This window comes from Ischnura elegans, chromosome 1 (assembly GCF_921293095.1).
Source record: "Ischnura elegans chromosome 1, ioIscEleg1.1, whole genome shotgun sequence".
In the NCBI taxonomy this organism is placed as follows: Eukaryota; Metazoa; Arthropoda; class Insecta; order Odonata; family Coenagrionidae; genus Ischnura; species Ischnura elegans.
Genome location: NC_060246.1, coordinates 138,138,790 through 138,160,674, shown reverse-complemented (window position 1 = coordinate 138,160,674; position 21,885 = coordinate 138,138,790). Strand labels below are relative to the sequence as shown.

The window sequence follows — 21,885 nt, the reverse complement described above, 5'->3', positions numbered from 1 at the left end:
ATTTATATATATTTGGGTGCTACCTCGTAAGTGCGGTTGACCACTACCAGACTGGGCCACTTTGGAAAAGACATGTGTAGGTTTATTGACATGACTACCCTATATGTAAAAACAGCCTAAATTTAAAATAACTTTTTCCTATAAATACTATTTTTGAATGCACGAGGACTTCAATGTTGAGCTCTTTAATATAACATTTTGTTTTGTTTTCAGATCACCCTCTTGGATGGCAAAAGAAGTTTGAATGTGAACATCTTTCTAAAACAGTTCAAGAGGTGAGGTTTCTGTGTGAATTATTTTATCATAAATATTTTCTATAATCACCTAGTTTCATTTTATTGAATGAACTTTCTCTATCTTATACATGTAACTCTTACTTTCAGTTCTAATGATGACATAATACGTTTAGTAAAGGCTGGCTCTCATGAGTTGGTTGGGGCAGAAAAGCTTCGTGGTTTGCTGCACATCCTTCCAGAAATGGATGAGCTTGAGACCTTGAGAGCTTTTGATGGTGACAGAGGTCGACTAGGAAATGCAGAGCGGTTCTTACTCCAGCTGACCTCAATACCAAAGTAAATTTATGTGAAGAGTAAAAATATCCCGTTAAATTTTAGTTCCAATGCTAATAGTTTTGTAAGCTGTTTCAGATAGTCTCCTGCTATGTCCATATTTTGTCTGTTTCATCTTCCAATTTTAAGATCTATTTTTTATTTAAAAAAATGATGATTATTCTGTCATGACCAGAGGAAGTATTAATGGGGGAGGGGTAAAGAAGAACTAGAAAGGGAAAACTCCAGGGCCCAAATCAAGTTAGATTGGTGCTTTAAGGATTTTTAGGGAGAATAGGGCTCGCTTACCATTTTTTTGCCCCAGGGCCTGGCCCAGCTTGCAGTGACTCTGGCCACATGTACTATTTTCATGTAACATGCTACGTACCGTATTTATCTGAATGAAGTCCCCCCTTTTTGTTCAAAAATGCTCGTGGTAAAAGTAAATGGGGGACTATATTAAAACAAATTTTTTAAAGTTTTCCCGAAACTGAAGCCTCAAAATTAGGGGGGGGGGTATATTCAGAGGGGGACTATGTTTGGAGAAATATGGTAAACATAAATACTAGTTAGTTCAGAAATAATATCCAGTGGTCTAAAAATTGAAGGCTTTAGTTTTCACTTAATGGAATCAATCTTCTCTTAGTAATCCTGTTTCCTAGGTACTCATTGCAACCTCAACTGCATTTTTTTAAGGCACTCTAGCACACATAATTATTTCAAAGATTATCTGATTTTTTGCCTCGAGCTCTGTGGAATCATAAAATATGGGTGAAATATATTTCTTAAAATCATTTAAAAAATGGAAAAAGTCACAAATAAACATCAATACATATTGTCATTCTTTGTATTAATTTTCCACGTGCTTGCAATAGCCCTTTTGCCATTCCACTATTTTTTTTACTTTATTTCCAACACTACATAAAATTTCAAACTTTTACTTTCAGTTATCGCTTGAGGATAGAAAGCATGCTCTTGAAAGAAGAATTTGGAACAAATGTAGCATACCTTGGCCCTAGTATACGGGCTATGACCACTGCTGCAAGGGACATCATGGCCAGTCATCCCCTTCGGGAAGTTTTCTACATGGTTCTAGTCGCTGGAAATTTTCTTAATTCAGTGAGTAACACCTTATGAATCTTAATAAAATCAAAGAAATCAAAATTTAATTAAAATTTTGAGTAATTTTGGATTAACAAGAAACTAATTTGATGCTTCATTAAAATCCTTTCTGTCGGTGTTGAATTCATTGGTTGGAAGTATTAAAAACATATGAATTGCTGATGAAGTATTTTCCAGTTGATGAACGGGATAAGATAGATTAGGGCAAAGCATTAAGAGGATTGAGTTAACAAGAACAATGCCCAGCAAGCAATGAAGATTGTTATTAGAGATGTTTATGAGACTGAATGACCGATAAATTTGATCTGATAGATAAATTATTTACATATTTGTGATGAATTTTTCAGCATGAGGGGTCATCTTTCAATTTAAAATATATGTAGCATCATTGTAGTCACTCAGCTTTTTTATCATTTAACAGGGAGGTTATGCTGGAAATGCAGCTGGTGTCAAATTGAGTTCACTTCAGAAGCTGACTGAGATTCGAGCGAACAAGCCTGGAATGAACCTTATTCACTTTGTTGCAATGCAAGCTGAAAGAAAAGATGCCCACCTGCTGCAATTCCCTGACGAGATGCCAACTCTAGAGGATGCCACAAAGTAAATGAAGTTTTTTCATGGTCATAATTATTTCTTGTTTATTTTCTCTCAATGCAATGGGTTAAAATCTTGAGCTTCAAACAGTCATATTTTTATAAGTTTAATGGCTTTTCAATGGCTTTAGAAATATTTGTATAGTTAAAAAGTGCTTTATTTTATTTAGGTTTATTTAGTTTCTTAAAAATGTTGAATTTCATTATTTGGCCATCATACTTTAGCGACTGTGATGCTGGTTAAAGTATTTTTGAATTCAAATTAGTATTGAAGTGACAAATTATTCCTTGCTAATTTTCAGGACCACTGTTGAACAACTTCGAAATGAGATTTTGGCATTGGAGGGACGTATCAAGAAAGTGAAGCAGCAAATTGAGTTGCCCTCAACAGATCCTGATATCAGAGCACAGATGACACAATTTATCCTGGTAAAAAATTTATTTAGAGGATCGAGTTTAATCAATCATGTTATCTTCTTATGGATTTTTTCCATGAATTTAAATGCTGCTTAGTAAATCATGCAAGTATACTATGTTCATGACACAGTACTGGTATGTATTTCCCCAGAATACTTATTTTGTTGTGAAATATTTTGTTCCAACTTTGAATTTGTATAGTTAGGAATCTCATAGTCCAAATGGTGGTCATTAAATTCAACCCCAACCTGCCTAAATCGGTATTAACTGTTTAAACTTGGGGTTGGCAGTGCACTGACCAGTGGCATAGCCAGGAATTACGTTCGGGGAGGGTCCAAAACTGGGGGGGGGGGGGGGGGGAATTTTTTAAAAACAGGGTACTAAATAGAGGGTTTTAAACTAATTTTAACACTTTTCAAAATCGAAAAAACTTCATTTGTAAAAGAGATATTTTGTTAATTCATGATTTTTCTATATCTTGTTTTCTTTTATGAAGGAAAATGATTTTGTTTTTATATTTTGGGGGGTCTGGACCCCCGGACCCTCCCCCCCCCCCTGGCTACGCCACAGGCATTGACTGATATTATGTACTTAGGTACAGGAAAATTGAGAATTCCTTAAAATCTTAGGCATAAAAGCACACATCCATTACCTAGAGCCTTTTTGAACCGCTTCCTTTATTTTATCTAACACCTTAACAGATTTACTTTGTATTACCTACCCAATGACACATTAACATATTCCCTGCACTATGATCAGCCAGTGGGTCACACCTGAACTCTGTCCTTTGGGATGGCAAATATACTACTTTTCCTCATTTTGCAGTTCTTGCCATTTAGTAAAATGATAGCCATTAAACTTGAGGCATCTTTTACATAGAAAAGAAACAATTTGATATGACCGGAAGTTAGATGTGACCAGCCGGTGGGTCACGTTACTGAGGTTGAAACTCGTTTCACTTAAGGGTAGGGCATGATGCACTGATGGGTCCCACTCTCGCCAGACTGGATGGCACAAAATGAAATGGCCGACTATCCGCAATTTAGCACAGGGCCGGCCTTATAGGGCGGGGCGACCACCCCGGGCCCCGCGCTTTCGTGAAAAAAAAATTAAAATATACGATAGTTTTGAAAACGTAATTCCAACTATTACTGTATTGTTAAGTCCGTGCTAGATAAAAAATAATATTATGAAAAAGGAATAATAATGCATTAATTTTTATTGTGCAATGCGTTTGTCACATACTTAGCCAGAGAGTGGTAGGTATTCAAAATGCTCGAGTTTGTAGATGGGTTATAGAGTTTAATATTTTAAGTGAAGGGCCCCACAATGAAGGTTCGCCCCTAGCCCCGCACCTGCTAGGGCCGGCTCTGATTTAGCCCATTACTTATGATCAGAGCCAAGCCATGGGCATGCTATTTTGTATACATTGCATACTTTCAGTGTGTTAAAAGACCCCAATTACCGAAGTCACTTCAAAATTGAATTTGACTGCTATAGTTAAAAAAACATGGAATATGCACTACTTGGGTGGAGCAACCCTTGGCCTCAGTCTGATGCGTCAGTGGCGGCAGATTTATCAGGCATTAGTAGCACCAAGACTCAGCAGTGAGCATGTGTCTCTTTATATGTACTGTAATGGTAGGCCCCCACAATAAAGGGTCTCAAGCATATTCCCCTACTACATTAGGCTGAATGGGTGGCTGCCCTATATTCCTCCACTTCCCCTCTACCTTCTCCCATCAGCAGAAGCCCGTTGAGTACAGTGGGACAATTAGGCAGTAATGGCAAGACCTGTACCAGGGAAGGGAGATTCAGCTCAGCAGCAAACGTGCTTATCAGTGACTATATTTAAACCTTTGATGATTTTGCTATTCTTGAAAATGAGCCAAAACTAATTCTGCATTGTGGGGGGAGATTTTATCATTATTTTTTTTAAATATCAGCTAAAACTTCTATCAAATCTTGTTGAAGGGAGTTCTTTCATATGTATGAGTAATATTTCACTGCCGTTCATGCGGCAGGATTTGAAATATACCTTCTCCCTCATGTTGCCATCCTTGATGGATGGCAAAGGTGTAACATCTAGTACCATGAGCTTCGGTACAATTGCCATGGGAATTAAGGTACCTGTATAGCGTAGTCGTCTGCACATTGGCCCGCAAAGCGAAAGGTCCGTGGTTTGATTCCCGGTCCAGGGGAATTTTTTCTCATGGCAATTCATGAATATTTCATTGCCGTTCATGTGGCAGCATTTGAAATATTACTCATGCTAGTTTTTTTTACTTTCAGGTGGCTGAACAGGAAGTGGCTGGGCTTCAGCAAGGTCTTCTTGGAGTGGAACAGGCCAGGAAAGAGTTGGCTGCATTTTTCTGTGAAGATGAATCATTTGGAAATGATTCTGGTGCTGGGAATGGTGGTACTAAAGATTGTCCATATTTTATTCTCCATTTAATTAACTGTCTTTATTATGTTAGAATAACAATTTAAATCACACTCAACTGATTTACTTTCCCTTCCATTTCATAATATTTCACCTATCTTTCTTTCATGAGAGTAAACATGTACTTCATGGCTCTTGAATATTTTCTTGAATGGGATTTTTAAAAATTTTTCACAAAAAAGTCAAAAGAAAATCACAAATTTGGATTAATTTCTCTGCCTTAGTCTTTCACTAATCACATCATATTTCATCTAAATAAAATGCTAAAGGAATATATTTCTGCTGCTCAATTTCTTGATTATTCAACACATACGTTGATTATTCATACGGTCATGCTATGGCCCTTTATAATATTAATAAGCATCTGTTAAAACTTTGGAAATTTTATGAACGGTACCTTGTTGTATTGTGTTTGTATTAAATTTAATTAGAAAATGGGCCTTGGGTGTGAGTAAAATTTGTTTTACATACCTCAAAGCAATTTAATTTTTCTCCAGTCTCTCTCTGATATCAAATTGTATGTACACTACTGATCTCATATGAATTTAAATGGAAATTTTCATCTTGATCATCATTGTCTAATCTTTGAAATCATGTACAGGTGGAGAAGCGCAGTTTCGCATCGAAGAGTGTCTTCGTCTTGTTCAAGCATTCAGTAGTCGTTTCCGCTCTGCAGTTGTAGATAATAAGAGGAGAAGGGAGCAGGAAAGGCAAGCTGAAGAAAGGCGGAGGAGAAGGGAAAGGGAAGAAGCAGCCAGAGCTCAGCAAAGGAGAAGACATGGTAACTATTTTCAATGGGGGCTCTATTCATTTGTTTTAAAATTTGCAAATTCCGCCAGCATATAAGTCGCTGCTAAGATTATTGCTAATAAAATTTTTCAAGTGAATAATTTATTCCTGAAATAGGTATTTTTACTGATATCTGCTCTGTGAATTTTCCAAACTTTCAGGTAGTTCTGGAGCTGGTGGTGGCTCTGAAACTGAATGCAGCAATTTGGTGGACTCATTCTTGTACGAAATCCGTTCTGGCCTAATGGGAAATTCAAAGGATCCAAAAGTAAGTAAAACCATGTGAAAGATCCACAGAGAAAAAATCATCTGCCTTAATCTCGGTCAAGGAGGATGATTTTTTCTTTGTGAATCTTTTGCACGATTGTGCATTGTGGGTGACTCCCGTATAGTTATCACCATGGCTAGTATCGGTATACTTTAAAGTAAGTAAAATCATTATCCAAAATGCATTCAGGATGATTTCCAATGGAAAAGCACCAGGGAATTTGGAGGTTAAGACCTCCATCTTCGTATGACTAAATTTGGTATCAGTGAATATAGGTTCCTATTAAAAATTCACAGCAAATAAATCTATAAACCTTTCATTCAACTTGATTTCTGTTTATTAATATTTAATTCATCAGAAATAAGCTCAATTAACAGTGATAATATTAGAAACATTCTTTTGAATTGGAAAACCTCCTTTTCCTTGGGAGACAATGCCACTTATTTTCACTGTTTTGGTTCATACTTACTAACTCTTCCTTGTGCGAGATTTCAGGGTGGGCATTGGGAGGGGAGTGCAAAGAGGTGCACTTGTACCCCCTTACTTATCAAAAATTTAGGGCAGCTGTATTTTTGTCCATTTTATGAGCTAAAAAAAATGCCCAAAGGGATCACTTAGGAAACTCACTATCATTCGCATAACAGGAAAAAACTTTGTGAATGCAAAAATTATGGAATGATAGAAAATGGATCATTACCTAATGCATTTCCTCTTGATAATGACATGTGGTCAAGGTTGTACCAACTATAGCTGTATGGAATTGACAAAGTTTTCAATATATTATTCTTATTTTAATTGTCAAACATGTAAGAATTGGTTATATATACTTGGAGGGTTAAATTCTTACCTTTGTATGCAGTATGTACATTTATGGCTAAATATTGGCTGTACAAATTCGCAACAACTTTGCCAAATGTGGCACAATACAACTCAATCTGAAGTAGAGCAGATTCTTCATCAATGTCTCTTCTTTGTACACTTCACCTTTCCAGCTGCGTAAGTTGAAGAGGCAAGGTGCATTGGAAACAAATTTGCACAATGGTGGTGGAGGCATTACATCAGAGGAAGAGGTGTCTATGGGAGGCTCTCCTCATGTGACCCGTCGAAGGATTGGATCTTTCTCAGGCGTAGAAGGTGCTCCAGGATTGGCAAATGCCTCTGCTTCTTTAGCGGCCAATAACAGCAAGGAAGAAACTTACTCCCCAGGTATTTCCGATCCCCCATTTTTACAATTTTTACAATAATGATTACTTTGATATGATCATCAAAATAAATGTTTATAAAATTCTTTACTAGTCAATGAAGTCAAAAGAAATATATTAGGTCAGTGAAATTAAAAAGATAATTAAAGATGAACAAATCGTCGTTTAATTGTTGTTTATGATGATTGCCTACAAGGGTCTCCTCCATCAATTAATTATTGGACGTGAAAGTTTATTGTAATATCCCTCCAGCAAATGCTAATTTTGCTCAATAGGGTGGTTTCCTATTATTTTTTTATTGCCTAAATCGAAAGGTTATTACTCTTGGAGTACGTATTTCACGCTTTTAGATTTTTAAATGACGATATCTATTTTTTGCGATTAAATGAAAAGTGAAAAATTTCAAGCGCGCGAAATCGCGACGCGTAAGTAGGAATGATGGGAAAAAGTCCGTGCGACGCATTTCTGGTCCCCCCTCCCGCCTTGTGAGGTGACCTTGATCGAGGCTCTGAGCGCTGATAGGATGCAGGATGCTAGCGGGTAGCTGAGTACCTTGCTGGCTGGTAGCGCTTGGCTTAAAAAAGGTTTATTAATACCTTATCAAATGAAGAAAACTTTCCGACCTTAGCCAGTTTTAATAGGTGATTATTAAGACATGTTTCCCTGAGCTCTGTGCCTCATGCATGCATTGGTAACCTCAGACGATGTATAACTCCTATCCTCTCATGTAGAAACTAGGTCCCTGTGACGTCACGTGGAGTGGAATCGCATGGGCGCCAATCTGGCCTTTTTCAAATAAGGATAAAATTTGACCCTTGTCATTCGTCTAAACCGGTATTTCAAAAACCAAATAATTTGTGTATTATGAATACACTAATGGTGGGTAACGAATCGCAATCAATGACTTTCGTTTTCTTTGATGAAGGAAACTACCCTATTTATTTATAATACAAGTTTGTGATGAACCCCTTTGTTCATGAGCTGATATCCTTGATTTATTCCTTAACAATACCTTTTCCTTTTCCCTTTCCTAGAATGCCTTAGGTGTCTCATCTTGGATATGGTAAAAAAAATTGACTTTGGAAGTGGAGACATCAAATTTATGAAGTAACTGCAAAATCACTATCAAGAATAATCATTATAGCTGTAGTAATAGCATGGATTTGCCATTTGTAAAATATTGAATAAGACAATATGATTGGAAAAAAATTAATAAATTATGTAAAAGGATTGCTACAGTAAAATTAAATATCTATCCCAATTAGTAAACACTATATTTTTCTAATGGTCAAACTAAGGGAAATACATGATGTATTCGGGTTCTAAAACATGGATATACTAAATACAGTGGAACCTCGTTAAAGCGAGTACGGGCTATAGCGACACCCCCGCTATTACGAGAGATAGCCGATGCACCGTCAATTGACCCGATAATAAGCGTGTTAAAAAATTCGTTTTTACGAGACCCTTTCGGTGTTGGCTCTCGCTATAGCGAGGGTTTCACCGCCGGAAGACTTTCACCAAGACTCCTTAACCTCTGTAATTGCTAGCGATCTGTTAGAAATGAAGTTAATGGAGTGCTCAGTCTTAAATTTATGTGGTAAACTGTCGTTCGATAAATATAATGATTGACGAAACAATGCTTTGCATGATTTTTATTCAGTGCGGCGCTTATAAATTGTTTGAATAGTTAGTCGTTATTTGAGTAAGGAAATTTAGTGATGCAAAAAAACATTGCCTTTCGTCTGGAATAATGCTTACGTTTATCGGATACATGTTTATCTGTCGCCGCACCACTCCTGTTCCTGTATATCTGTTCGCAACAGGTATATTGGATATTATTTGCTCCACCTCCGGTAAAGCGACAATTCGCTATAGCGAGTGTTTATTAGTGCACCGTGGGGTGTCGTTATATCGAGGTTTCACTGTAGCAAATTGGATTGAAATTGCAACATATACTGTGACTCAATATGTATAGTATGAAACCACGGAAAGGAAGCAAAGTGGGAGAAGATCTCAAAACCAGATGGTTGAAGATTTAAGCTTATTATCACCAATCTGGTTATATTAAATATATAAGATGAGCAAAAATTGTTTTCCACTGTGGAACCATTTAGAAAAGAAAACAGATTATGTTAAATTCACAAGTAAGTACAAAATTGCATTAGAAATTTGTAATCTTGAACTTATCGAGCCTGAGTTTTTAAAAATTAAATGAAAACCCCTCAATGCACTTTTCACTTCCCATCCTCTCCTTTTTCCCTTTGTCCCCGAGACCATAGTGACTCAGTGGAAATGCACAGTGTGATTGGCACATTGGAGTGGGCTTGTATGAGCTTGAATATATAAATAGCTCTAGGCTGGAGCATTGTTAACATGATGACTAAGTTTCCAGAGAAAATTAAAATCAAGAGGTATTGGAAGATCCAATTCTGGGGTTTTTAAAATTTTATTTTGTAACCTATGAGCTGTCAGGTCCTAAATGATGTCATAATTTCCAAAAATTTCAATAATTTTCCTCACTGCAATAATCTCCTTAAAATATGTACAAGTCTAATAGATTGACATTTTGTGGTCCTTAATTACATTCAATGTGATTTTACACAAAAAGCCTAATATTTAATGAGTGAAGATGACCTTAAATATGAATGCCAATTTAGGCTGTGGTAAAATAGCAAATCTATACATGTATGCATCCTGCTAGCCTTCAAGAACTTCATTTCTTGCCTATATTTTCAGATGTTACTCCTAATGGTACACTTCGTCGTCGCAGAAGTAGAGTGCCCTCTGAGGAGGATGAAAGTGGTCTTATGGATTTCCTGAGGTACTCTGGTCATGATGCATCGAGAGAGAGGAAGTCTTGGGCTGGTACAATTGGTTAGTAACCATCTAGTGAATCTTCATAATGACCTTATTTTGCTTCCATATACATACATATTTGTACACTTTCACTTGTTAATTTTTATCACATTACTGATCTCGTGAGGCAGAAATCAGCCCTGAGAGATACAGATGAGGAAGTTAGTTCTAGGTTACTTATAGGTTATTATCTGTCGATTTATCAGTTGCATGGGAATGAAAGTGCTATAAGAACTAAATTTAGAAATATGAAATTCAGTTTATTCGGTATTTGTGTGAGAATTTATGGGCGTACCCAGCGAAGGGCAGGAGGGGGCAGCTGCCCCCCCCCCAGAAGCAAAAATCGCAAATTATTAAGGAAAATAATATTTTTTCAAGCAAATAATTTTAAAAACTAATAAAGAGCTGTTATAGTTTCCTTAAAATGTTGATTTCATTCACCTTTTCCATGCTTAAATCTTACCTACAACCAACCAACGAACTTGAACAAAAGCTTGGCTTGGCTTGGCTTCCATGGCTTGTCTCACAAATTCTTTTGAGAATCAATTGTGATACAGTTTGAAAAAAAGGGACAATGATATTTTTCTGCCTTTCGATCTTTTACGACATCTCATGCTCCTACTGACTCGGTCAGCTACTCTTCAGCCTTTCATTGTGTATCATTTTTTACACTTATGTTAGTGATTCCTTCTGCCAATTAAAAGTTCTCCCTGAACAAGTTAATGAACTGTCACTCTCATGATGTTGCCAACTCATGGAAAGTGGATGGCAACTCAACAATTTCTTTATATGTTAAACTAATGAATGAATGGCTGAATGAGGAATATTATTTTTTTGCTGTAACTTATCTTTACCTTCAATCTACCAAAATCCTTCAAAAGAATTGTGATTTTGTTTTGCCAATTGGCATTATATTGATCTTTTTGTCAGACAAGAAAGATGCCAAGGACATTGAACGTGTTAAGGGGAGCTCATCCATATGGTTTACTGAAGGCCCTTATACTTTATCCATTCTTAGGGGAATGAATATTTACGTTTTTTTAAATATTGTTTTGAATCATACAATCTATCGAGCAGAATGTTGTTTTCAAGTGATGTGCTCTTTTAATGTGTGTTATTTTCCCATCTTTTAGCGGATGGATATGGATCCCTGGATAGATCGTGGGCGAGACGAGCTCGAGGTGGAGGGGCTGCGGGAAGTAGCATCCGACGCCGGCCTGATCTTCTGGGAGCAGACTTCTCTGGAGACAGAGAGAGGCCCAGATCCCCATCACAGTACCTTGAAGCTCATAGTGCAGGCAACACTCCAACTGTCACCACTCCTGGAAATAACTTCAACCAACAAAATTCTGTTCCCCCAGACCCCAAGCCTGGAAGGTTAGATTAGAAATTAATTTTAATTTCTCCTTTTGATAAATGAAGTTAATATATGCACGAGTTGTAAATTTTCATGTGAACCTCATACATATGCCGTTTTTTTGCATTTCCACCATTAAAAAAATGTATGCATGGCTAAAGCAAGGATTTAAGTTCATATTTAACATTTAATCACTTATCAAGGCTTAAAGTTAGTAAAAATTTTTAGTTTTATTTTTTATAGTTTTATTTTTTAGTTCTGCGTATTTTCTCTAGTGTAGATCGAATAATTGGCATATTTCTCACGGTCATCATAGCATTAAATGTAATTAAATCAATACTGCAAGCCGAATTTCACTTCTGCTGTTATTTTAAAACCTTACTCTATGGTGATCAGACTTTTTTCATTTATTCTTCCCTCTCAGATTTATTCATATTTGCTTTTCATTTTCACAAATATTTTTATAGTAATAATTCCTCAAAAACAAGTCCATTTCTGAATGGATTGTATGATATACAAAAATTTATCCTGGTACATAGGTATTTGATTTATACGCAATTCAAGAAATCTTCTATTTTTTTCAAAAATGAAACATTTTCTGAATAATTGCACCAATTCCTAAATTTGCAGACCATGGAAACAGAAAATTGAGGCATGGTTGCTGGAGAATGAGAAAGAAGAGAGGGCAATGAGGGATAGACAGTCAACCCTCTCATCATCATTCAGGAGTTCCAATCATAGTTCAGCAGATCGCACTGGAAATGGAATGTCTTTGGACGAGGGATATGCAAGAAAAGAAGGGGAGGATGAGGAGGATGAAGAGGCAAAGAGGAGGTTCAGGAGGAGGCAGAGATTGGCTGAGAGGCGACCAATGCAAGACAGCATGGAGTCCACCCCCAGTGATAATGGTTTGTGCCTCAAAACCACTACATATCATGAGTTCTGAGAATTAGTTTCAGTTTGGTTCTTATAAAACAGAAACTGGTGTTTTTTGCTAAGTAATCAAACAAGTCAATCTTTGAGTAACTAAAAATGGCTTTTTCAGTAATTTCATTCTAAAAAAAGTACCATGACTGAGGTAATCCAACCCAGATTTATGATACAACAGACTTGAAAAGTGATGAAAAATATCTTTTTTATTTAGCACACTGATTCAGTTGAAAAAGTTTCACGTGAATCCTTCCATAAGAATTATAAAAAAAGTTGTTAATTGGTGATGGACCAGAATCACATTTTATCCTCTCTCATTTCGTTTCAGCATCATAGCCTTCTAAAAAACTGAATTTACTTGTAAAGTTCATGATGTAGCTAGCAAAGCAATGAAATTATCTGTAAGTATATGTATTTAACATTATAACAGAGGCTACAATATTAAAATCTCTGATTCTTCTTTCTAATACTACAACACATTTTATGAAATACTTGGATTGTCCGTGAATTACCTAACTTATACAATGTCGATGTGAGATTCAATAACCCATTTTAACCCAATCTTCATCAAAAATGTACTTCAAAACATCAAAACATCAAAAATGTATAAATTTTCAGCTCTATTCCTGAAAGATTTAAATTATATGACCTTTTGCGCTATGAAGTTTAAAGGAGAAATACATATGTAGCTGCCACAATAATCATGATTGAGTAGAACATTTTCACATTTAAAAAATGAGAAGTCTTGAAATTTAATTTCTCCCAGAAGTAGCTCTGGAATTAGAAAGGATAAATTTGTCATCATGAGTAATATTACCAAAGGTGCAAAAGTATGCAAAGTGGGAAGCCATAATGTCAACTTTTAACTGGAAGTCTTTCACTTATAATCAATGCTCCATTAATTTCTGAAATAAGAATTTATTCTGAAATGTGGCATATTATTTATTTTCAGTTGTAGGGGGTGGAACCACTGTGGTTATGATTGGTGGAAATAATACGCAGCCTTTACCAGGAAAATTAGCTCCAGGAGAAACGGTTGGCCTTGCTTCTAAAAAGGGTATCCTATCACCAGGTGTTGCTGCTCCTGGTCAGTATAGAAGAGTTTATCAGGATTGGAAGCCATCTGTGGAAAAGACTGATGTTACTGGCTCAATGGAATCAATGGAAGGTGAGTTTTAATCATATCATTTGCTATAAATGTTACTCTGATGTTTGAGTGTGGAGATGGGCACAGCCGATATTGAAAACTAGTCTATATATACTGCCAGGCCTGGAACTAGGGTGGGGCATAGGGGGCACATGCTGAAGGCGGCAGATTTTAGGGGACATCAAAACTTGAAAAGCTTATTGAAAAAAGTAATTTAGTTTTTCTGATTAAATTATTAAACAATAATATTAATAAAATTCTTAATAGCAGACATGCATGCGTACACCTTGTGTACTTTCAGCCAGTGGCGCAGCGAGGGGGGGTTTCGGGGGATAAAAACCCCCCCCAGAGCACACAGAAATTTTTAAGTTAAATCTATTTTGCTTAGTTGGATTAATATTGCTAATAGAATAGTGTGAGGATTAATAAAATATCCCTCATAAGGCCCTAAAAATCACCATTTTGAACCATTTATCTTAATTTTTTCCAGCGGAAGGCCTCCGCATCTCCCGCTTACCCTGGCGGGTATGCAATACCTCCAAGCCCCCCAGTATTAGTTGCGCCTAAAACCCCCCCTAGCCTTAATTCCTGGCTGCGCCCCTACTTTCAGCTACCTCATCTCAAAGAAATAAGTTACGGATTCTAGGTAATATGAAGAAAGATTTCGTGCTTTCCCGGCGAATGGACTTGGTAAAGAGTTCTCGGGATCGCCACCGGGTCAGGAACTCCATATCTGCCTAATCAGGCAGATATGGAGTTCCTGACCCGGTGGCGATCCCGAGAACTCTTTATCTAGGTAATATGCTTGCATAATATAATATATTTTAGCGGTGGGGAAAGGGTTAGGGAGGGAATGAGAGGGATCAGAGGAGGGGGGTGGCAAACTATTTTTTCCTACCCTGACAAAACCCCTAGTTCTGCATGCTGCGGCATCATTGCCAAGTCTGCTAAAAATAATCCTTACGTAGACTTCCTCAGGTGGTTGTTTGTGATGATTCAGGTCTTCCAGGCTTGACTCAGCATTACTTCATTTCTTCGGATGGCAGTTTCACTGCAATTACACTTGGCTTCTTCAGATCACTGAGTTGCTGATGTATGCCTTTTGCCACCTTACCATACCATACACCATATTCTTAGATCAGGTCACATGTATTTGGCTGTTGGTGTATCCACTTAGAAAAGAGAGAAGTTTTGTAGTGTTGGAGAAAAGTCATGCTCGGAAGATCTGTACATATTTTCTGCTCAAATAAGGTTGTGAATCTTCCAGAAAATCTCAAGAGCAGGATGCATACTCAATATTTAGTCTTAGTTTTTGACTTCTCAATTCTTGGAATTCAACGTTCTGTTCTATTGACCAATTCATACCTTAGAGACCACCAGCTTGGATGCTGGCACTCTGCATGCCACAAAAAATACACTCCCTTACCCTCCATAAAATTTTTAATGTCAATGCACATCTCTAAGAAAATGAGCTTTCTAGTTCTTTTTTTTTTAAGGCTTTTATGTCCTTGTGTGCAAGTAATATTAGGAGTAAGTGGAGCTGCCAAATGTGTTTCAGGATAGGGAACTTTTGTGGTGACTTAAAAAAGTTTGCTGCTTCCATATAGGTGTATTAGTTGAGATGTGATTACCAGTTTTGGCTGTCAGCTAGGTTTTCTTTGTGAAGATGGCTCAACAGTCAAAACTGATACATACTTGCTCCTTAAATAATGAATGTGAGATACAGAAAGTGTTTTTTCCTTAACATGGTTTCTAAGTACACACTGTTACACCCTTAAGAGCCCAAAAAGCTAATTATTATCTAATTGTTTCCATGTTATACATCTAAAATTCTTGTTTTTACAGGACGTGACAAATCTGCATGGCGAAAATCAAGTCTCAATGTACCCAATAGCTGTGAAGAAATATCTTCAAGTTCTGCTGGAGAGAATGGGCACTCCAGTTCTCCATATGGTGGAGCCATTCTTGGATCTACATCTACCAGGCGAAGGATGAGAACACCTCGTTCATCACTTGACACAACCCCTGCATCTATGGGGCAACCTCAGCTTCAGGTATGAATCAAAATTTTTAAAATGAAATATAGTGTTGCTCAGAATTTCATGTGTGCTCCATGTTTAACTCTCACAGAAATGCAAAACACTCCTTTGGCCATTAGTATGTAGTTTTCTTGGATCTAGCTCCCAGCAAATGTAATCCCCTTGTTTTGGAAATAATCCCTTGGCAGTACAAATCTTTCTGCACCTTTTTGGTCTTTCCCTAGTTTGTGAAGAGCCTACAATGGCTTTTTTTTTAGCAGAAGGCATGCAAGCATTTTTTCCCCTGCATGGGGATAGGATTCAGCTGCGTTACAGAGGATCTCAGGCTTTCCCTGTGAATTTATAATGGAAGATTTCTCAAGTTTCCCACCAGGTCCAAGGGTTGATTGTTGATCCAAGGATTGAAGGAGGTCCAAGGAAAGAATGGTGTAGGTACTGTTGAATGGTGACTTGTTGAATTGAAGAATGGGAATTGTAGAATATAGATTATTTGGGAGAAGGTGAAGGAGAAGTGTGAAAAGTTGTGAATTACTGAACAAGTAAAACGTTGTGAAGAAAAGCACGAAGAAGTTAGGGGGTGAGGTTTTAGGAAGGTTTAGGGGGTGAAATTTATCCTAAAATGGTAAGGAAGGGGTAGAAAAAGAATAGGTCTATTAAATTTCTATTCACTTTGCAATTTCTGTGAATATGAATATAAACACTCCTGTTAAGAGCTGAAAATTGGGAATTTATTTGATGATTTTAAGGTTGTCTTCTGTTGTATAATGGATTCAGTTGCAGTATTAATTAGCCTGTTATTGATTTGGTGATGCTCTATTTCTCAGATCTATATCTCTATTTTTTCATTGGTACTATTTTCAAATGCCATTGGTATCCCTGGCCCCCTTGATTTTCAGTTCTTTTTAGTAGCTGACCTTTTCTAAGTATTTGAACAAATATTTACCTACAAGAAAAAATAAAAATCTATTCTGTTTGTAAAAATATATCTTTTATGTACCATATTTTTATCATATTTGATACTTTATTAATATATTTTTCTTTGATAATTTAAAGAAGAATCTTCTACTGGAAATTTAAAATAAATAATATTTTTGTGCTCTACAAAAATAGCTATGTTTGCATGATTAACTATTATATTTGAATAATTACAGGCCATTAAGGAAGAGGACAAGAGGAAAGGGATAATTGGAACATTAGGCCGACAGCAGTCAGATGATAAGCTTACCCTATACATTCGAAAAGAAGGTGATGAAGATGTAGATGGGAGGAGCCCATCTCAAAATTCTGATACACCATCAAACCATGATTACTCTCAGAAAAAGAATGCTGGTGGATCAGGAGTTTCCAAGGTGCTTATAAAAGGTAAAAATGATGAAGAGTCTTCCAATGGCAAAAATTACAATCGCCAGAACAGTTTACCAGATGATGTTGATGCCGAGAATGTGGAAACTCCACCCGTTACTAGAAGAATAATTAGACCAGATCCTACAGGGTCTCGAAAAATCAGACCCCGCACTGAGAGACCTGGTTCCAACCCAGCGGAAGATGAAGAGGAGGAAATGGGAGATGGACAGTTTGAGAGATTTTCAGCTACAAGACGTACACGGCGTTATAAGAGAATATCTGAGGGTGCCGAAGAAAATGATGGTGATGGGGAGGGTGGCAGTAGGAGGCAATTGGTAGAATCTTCTCCCTCCAGGGACATTAAATCTGCATCTGAAAGCCGGGGAATAAAAAAGACAAATGATGAAACTGGATTGTCAGCTGATCCTGTTCCACCAAGGAGAGGCTCATTCCGCCCAGCTGGGGAAAGCAGTCCCAATCCAATCCTTGCGAGGAGAAGGGGTGATCGAGGAAGGAGTTATATTGAACCATCACTGGTTGCAGAAGCTTCCAAAAGAAACAAGGAATTGGATGCTGCTGGTAACAGCTCTACTACAAAGACTGAGGGACCTAACATTAGTAGAGTGAAAGTTGGTGAATCATTATTTGATGTCCAATCACAGGGTGGCAAAGTTAATTCCCCTAGTGTCAATGGCACTGACTCAGGTAGTGATATTCGCTTGAATTCAAGTGTTAATGGTGCCACTAGTGGGACAGAATCTAAGCGTTCTAGTGTTAGATCTACATCATCAATCGCTGGGCCAATAGAAGACCGTTTAAAGAGTGCTGCTAGTGTTTTAAGGACAAAGAAAGTGGATAGCGATGGACCACCTGGAAGGATTCCGACAAGATCTGCCAGTGTTCGTGGTGTCTCAGCAGTCCCAAGGAGTACCTCTGGAGTAGAAAGAGTGCCATCAAGGGGCAGTCTGCGAAGCAACTCTAGGAGTTCACTTGTTTCTGTAGGATTAGTTAAGAATGGGATGGCCAATACAGCTCCGGCATCAATTAGGCGTAATGGGTTTGGGTTTGGAGGAACTTCCTCAAGCACAACAAAGAAACCTCCTGTGACAGCCAATGGAGTATCCTCTGTGACTTCTAGTAATTCAATCCCAAGTAGGCAGAGACTCGCTGGTAGTACTCTTAGTTCCTCAACTACTTCCAGTGCATCACATCCACCAGTGAAGAAAGAGCCATTAGCTCGTCGTGGGTCTGGAGCTTCCATTGCTAGTTCCGGAGGAGGGACCCGTAGCTTTAGAATGACAGGTCGTGATACCCCATCTCGTTTGCCCTCACCCACTAGTAATCCCCATGCCCGATCTGGAATTGGCCTCAGTTTTATGCGTCCCACAGCAGCAAGTTCAGCTAAGGATTCAATCGTACCTTCCACTAAAGGAGTTTCCACTGGTAGTCGAACTCCTGGCCCCAGGACTCCTCCAGCAGCAATTGAAAGAGTGAAATGACTATTATAAGAATTATGTATTGGAATCATTCACTTCATAAATTTATTCTCTTTTCTGAATCTAAAAGTGATGTGATTTTGTTTCATAACATATTCAAGTGAAAGTAACATATAGTCAGTTTAACATTCACTTACACAAAAATGCATAAAGGAGACCCATAAATTTATTGCATCTATACTATACAGTAAAATATAAAAAAATTCAATGACAGGTTTGAGAGCCTGATTTCTCGTTTTTGAGATGATCTGTGCTTTCATGTGGAACCAATATGTGTGAGTATTGACAGAAATGTGTGTTTTTACCTTTCTGTTGATATTTTTAATACTTGCACTGACTCAATTTTTGTGTATCTATACCATATTTTTAAATATTTGTATTCCTAAAGAATTTATTCTCATGTAAAGTTGCAAACCAAAATGTATTATACAAAACAAGTTTACAGCTTATTAATTAAAATAAAAGGTCATTATTGTATAAATTTATATTAAAGGTACCTTCTTGAAAGCATTTACTATATCTGTAAAGAGAGTTTATGTAAGCTTTAAAGATTTTGTACTGAAATAAAATATTGACTGTAACTAACCATGACTCAGCCTACCAATTAAAGGTTGGTCAAAATTTATGTGGAAATTTTAATGCCTGTACATATTTATTGCATGTGGTCATCATCTAAACAATTTCTATAAAGTTTCTTTGATGAGTATATCAACTAAGAATTAGTATTTTTATTAAAAATGTTGTTTCTCAGCTTAACAGAAATGTAATGTGGTGTTTTGTCTTATATGATCACTCAGATGACAAATGCTGATGTAAATAAATTAGTATCAAGACTGCTTTTAGTTTTGATGATACATATTCAATTTCCAATATTGTAATATTACAATATTGGAAATTGAATATGCCTGTACATATTATATACTTACTGAGGTATATACTTCATTAAGATACGCTCAACCTTTTACATGTCCCTGATAAAGGCAATTGAAAGTGCATATATTCAAAGAAGAGTTACTACCCGTGGGGTCTCATATGATGAAGAGCATCTTCACCTAAATTTTAGAGTAAATATGGTAATGTCAATTTTCACATAATTTAGAAAATTCAGAGTTCACATTGAGTTTTAAAATGTTGAGATAGTTATGTTACCGCAGAGTTTGCAGGGAACACTGGCAAGTGATTCAATCTGCAAAGTTTGAGATATTTTGATAGGCAAAGGGCTCAGGTCTGTTGTTTCTCTATTACTCTGGCAATGGATGGGGAAGTATGGGGAGATGAATGACCTAGTCCTAGATGTCATGTGATGCGTCAGTTGCCATGGATGCCTAGGTGACATGTTGTTGATGGCACTTCCCTTGCACAATGGGCTCATCAATAATAATCCGTGCTTGCTCAGATTGCCTGTACTTGGCACCCTGTCTATATCCTGCTGTTTACTTCATTCTAATTCATGGAGTTTTTGGCCATAACATCTGTCGACTCGTGTCCAGGCGTATCAAGAGATTCACTTCAGACAGTATTTGGGATTGCCGATACTAGTATTTTGCTGTCAATTTGCACTCATTGGGCTTTCATCAAATAAGCTATAAAATTCATTTGTATAATAATTTTATCGTCATCATAGGTTTATACCGAAACATGATATTTATTATGGCTAGGTCTAATGTGCTTTTGCCCCCGACATATACCTTATTTTTTTACAAAAATTTTGAACTTTTGGGGCAGGATTATCACTATATTTCTTCATAGTGGTTTGCTGGCAGACATTTTGAAATTCAACTGTATCAAAAAATGGAGTCTCAGAGGATAGGTGCCCTGGGGATAGTTGGCCTCCACAGCAAACGTGTTGTGGGCAGTCATTACAAGGGCCACAACAAATTTTGAGGGGGAGAGGTGTTGAAGCTCCTAGCTACGTGCCTGCTAATGTTCTCAAGTTTGTAGATTATTGGAACTCCATTTACTAGATGGGATGATAATGATATGAAGTGGATGCCTGCAGGTGGTCAAAACTCGGGAGTTTCCTGCCCGTTTCCATTTATTGCACAAGGCCGCATTCATAATCGTCCTGGAGATGAAGATGCCCATCCACCACCAACTGTCACAGCCATCCAACCGTGCGATCACCTTGCACACTGACAAGAGATGATAATCATCCCATCCAGCATTCACTTTTACTTATAACACTACTTTTTTACATTACGAGGCCTGGGTTTCGATAAGTAATCATCATCATCAAGCGTAAAATATTATGTACTTATCTTATTATTTTTACCTGGTAACCAAATGGAGGAAGAGATGGATTTTAAAACGGACGCCAGAATAGGGGAAAAAACTGGTCAGTAACCCTGGTTAATTAATAAAAATACATTATGTTAAAAAAAAGCCATTCAGTCATTTGGTTTCCATTATTTTATTTTAGATAATCTTGATGCTAGTGCTATAGGTAATTATGGCACTAGCATCACAGATTAATGTTATAAAATATGTACCAAATTCCTCCATCATATCTAATGGGCAGAGGAAATGGAGAAATGCTAAAAGTTTGAAAGCTAGATTTTTGCAGTGTACTACACATTTATATCACTTCATTTGATAGGAGGTTCGTAGATCCATTTTTTCATTTTATCATTGTGAATATTTCCTGCCACGCAGGAGTTGAGTTTATCTAATAAATTATTCACTTTCACTATTCATGGGAGAGTAATGATGACAGCACGAAGACTTATTCCAGTTCAGGGCCGCCAACAGACTTCTTGCGGCCCGGGGTAAAATTGGGGCGTGAGGCCCCCTTACTCCCGAAGAGAAATAGCGCCTTTAATTCTGTGACCTGGGGAAATCTGCCCCCAGGGGCGCAGCTATAAGAATTAATGCTAGGAGGAGTTTTAGGCCCAACTGATACTTACGGGTGTGAGGGGAATTGCATACCCACCAGGGCCCTCCTTCAGTAAAATTTTATGAATAATGGTTCTAAATGGTGAGTTTTACGGCTTTCTCAGGGATATTTGATTAATCATAACACAACTCTATAAGTAATACTGATCAAAATAAGTTAAATGGATTAAACTTAAAAATTTCTCTGAGCTCTGGGGGGGGGGGGGGGGTTTATCCCCCAAAACCCCCCTCGTTGCGCCACTGATCTGCTCCCCTCTCTGGGCGGTCCTTTTCTAGTTCACCATTTCGCTAAGACCACTGCAGTGACATGTAGATAATGTAGTATTCAGTACCCCTGAAAGGAGTTGAAATACCCACCAAAATTCTGGAAGGTGTACTCAAGCATTAAATTATGAATTTCTTCAGCAGTCTCTTTATAGTGATTTCATTTCATTGTAAA

At 37.3% G+C, this 21,885-nt stretch overlaps 1 protein-coding gene and 1 long non-coding RNA gene across 3 annotated transcripts in view; one reads left to right on the top strand and one right to left on the bottom strand.

The window, feature by feature from the left end:
- Positions 1-19,417, top strand: part of LOC124170769 — a 223,097-nt gene extending 203,680 nt beyond the window's left edge. For both annotated transcript variants that reach the window (XM_046549715.1, XM_046549723.1), the window contains exons 10-24: positions 214-275; positions 384-572; positions 1,496-1,667; positions 2,092-2,270; positions 2,566-2,692; positions 4,973-5,099; positions 5,725-5,904; positions 6,074-6,180; positions 7,173-7,386; positions 10,122-10,259; positions 11,375-11,618; positions 12,229-12,506; positions 13,481-13,696; positions 15,521-15,729; positions 16,866-19,417. In XM_046549715.1, coding sequence (XP_046405671.1) covers positions 214-275; positions 384-572; positions 1,496-1,667; positions 2,092-2,270; positions 2,566-2,692; positions 4,973-5,099; positions 5,725-5,904; positions 6,074-6,180; positions 7,173-7,386; positions 10,122-10,259; positions 11,375-11,618; positions 12,229-12,506; positions 13,481-13,696; positions 15,521-15,729; positions 16,866-18,557 — 4,134 coding nt within the window. In that variant the 3' untranslated portion in view covers positions 18,558-19,417. The remainder of the gene's footprint in view (positions 1-213; positions 276-383; positions 573-1,495; positions 1,668-2,091; positions 2,271-2,565; positions 2,693-4,972; positions 5,100-5,724; positions 5,905-6,073; positions 6,181-7,172; positions 7,387-10,121; positions 10,260-11,374; positions 11,619-12,228; positions 12,507-13,480; positions 13,697-15,520; positions 15,730-16,865) is intronic.
- On the bottom strand, positions 6,565-7,163 carry LOC124170777. The gene is made up of 3 exons (XR_006867585.1): positions 7,028-7,163; positions 6,878-6,930; positions 6,565-6,768 (listed from the first exon to the last, which is right to left on the bottom strand). It is a non-coding gene; the product is annotated as an uncharacterized LOC124170777 (long non-coding RNA).
- Positions 19,418-21,885: the final 2,468 nt, after the last annotated feature.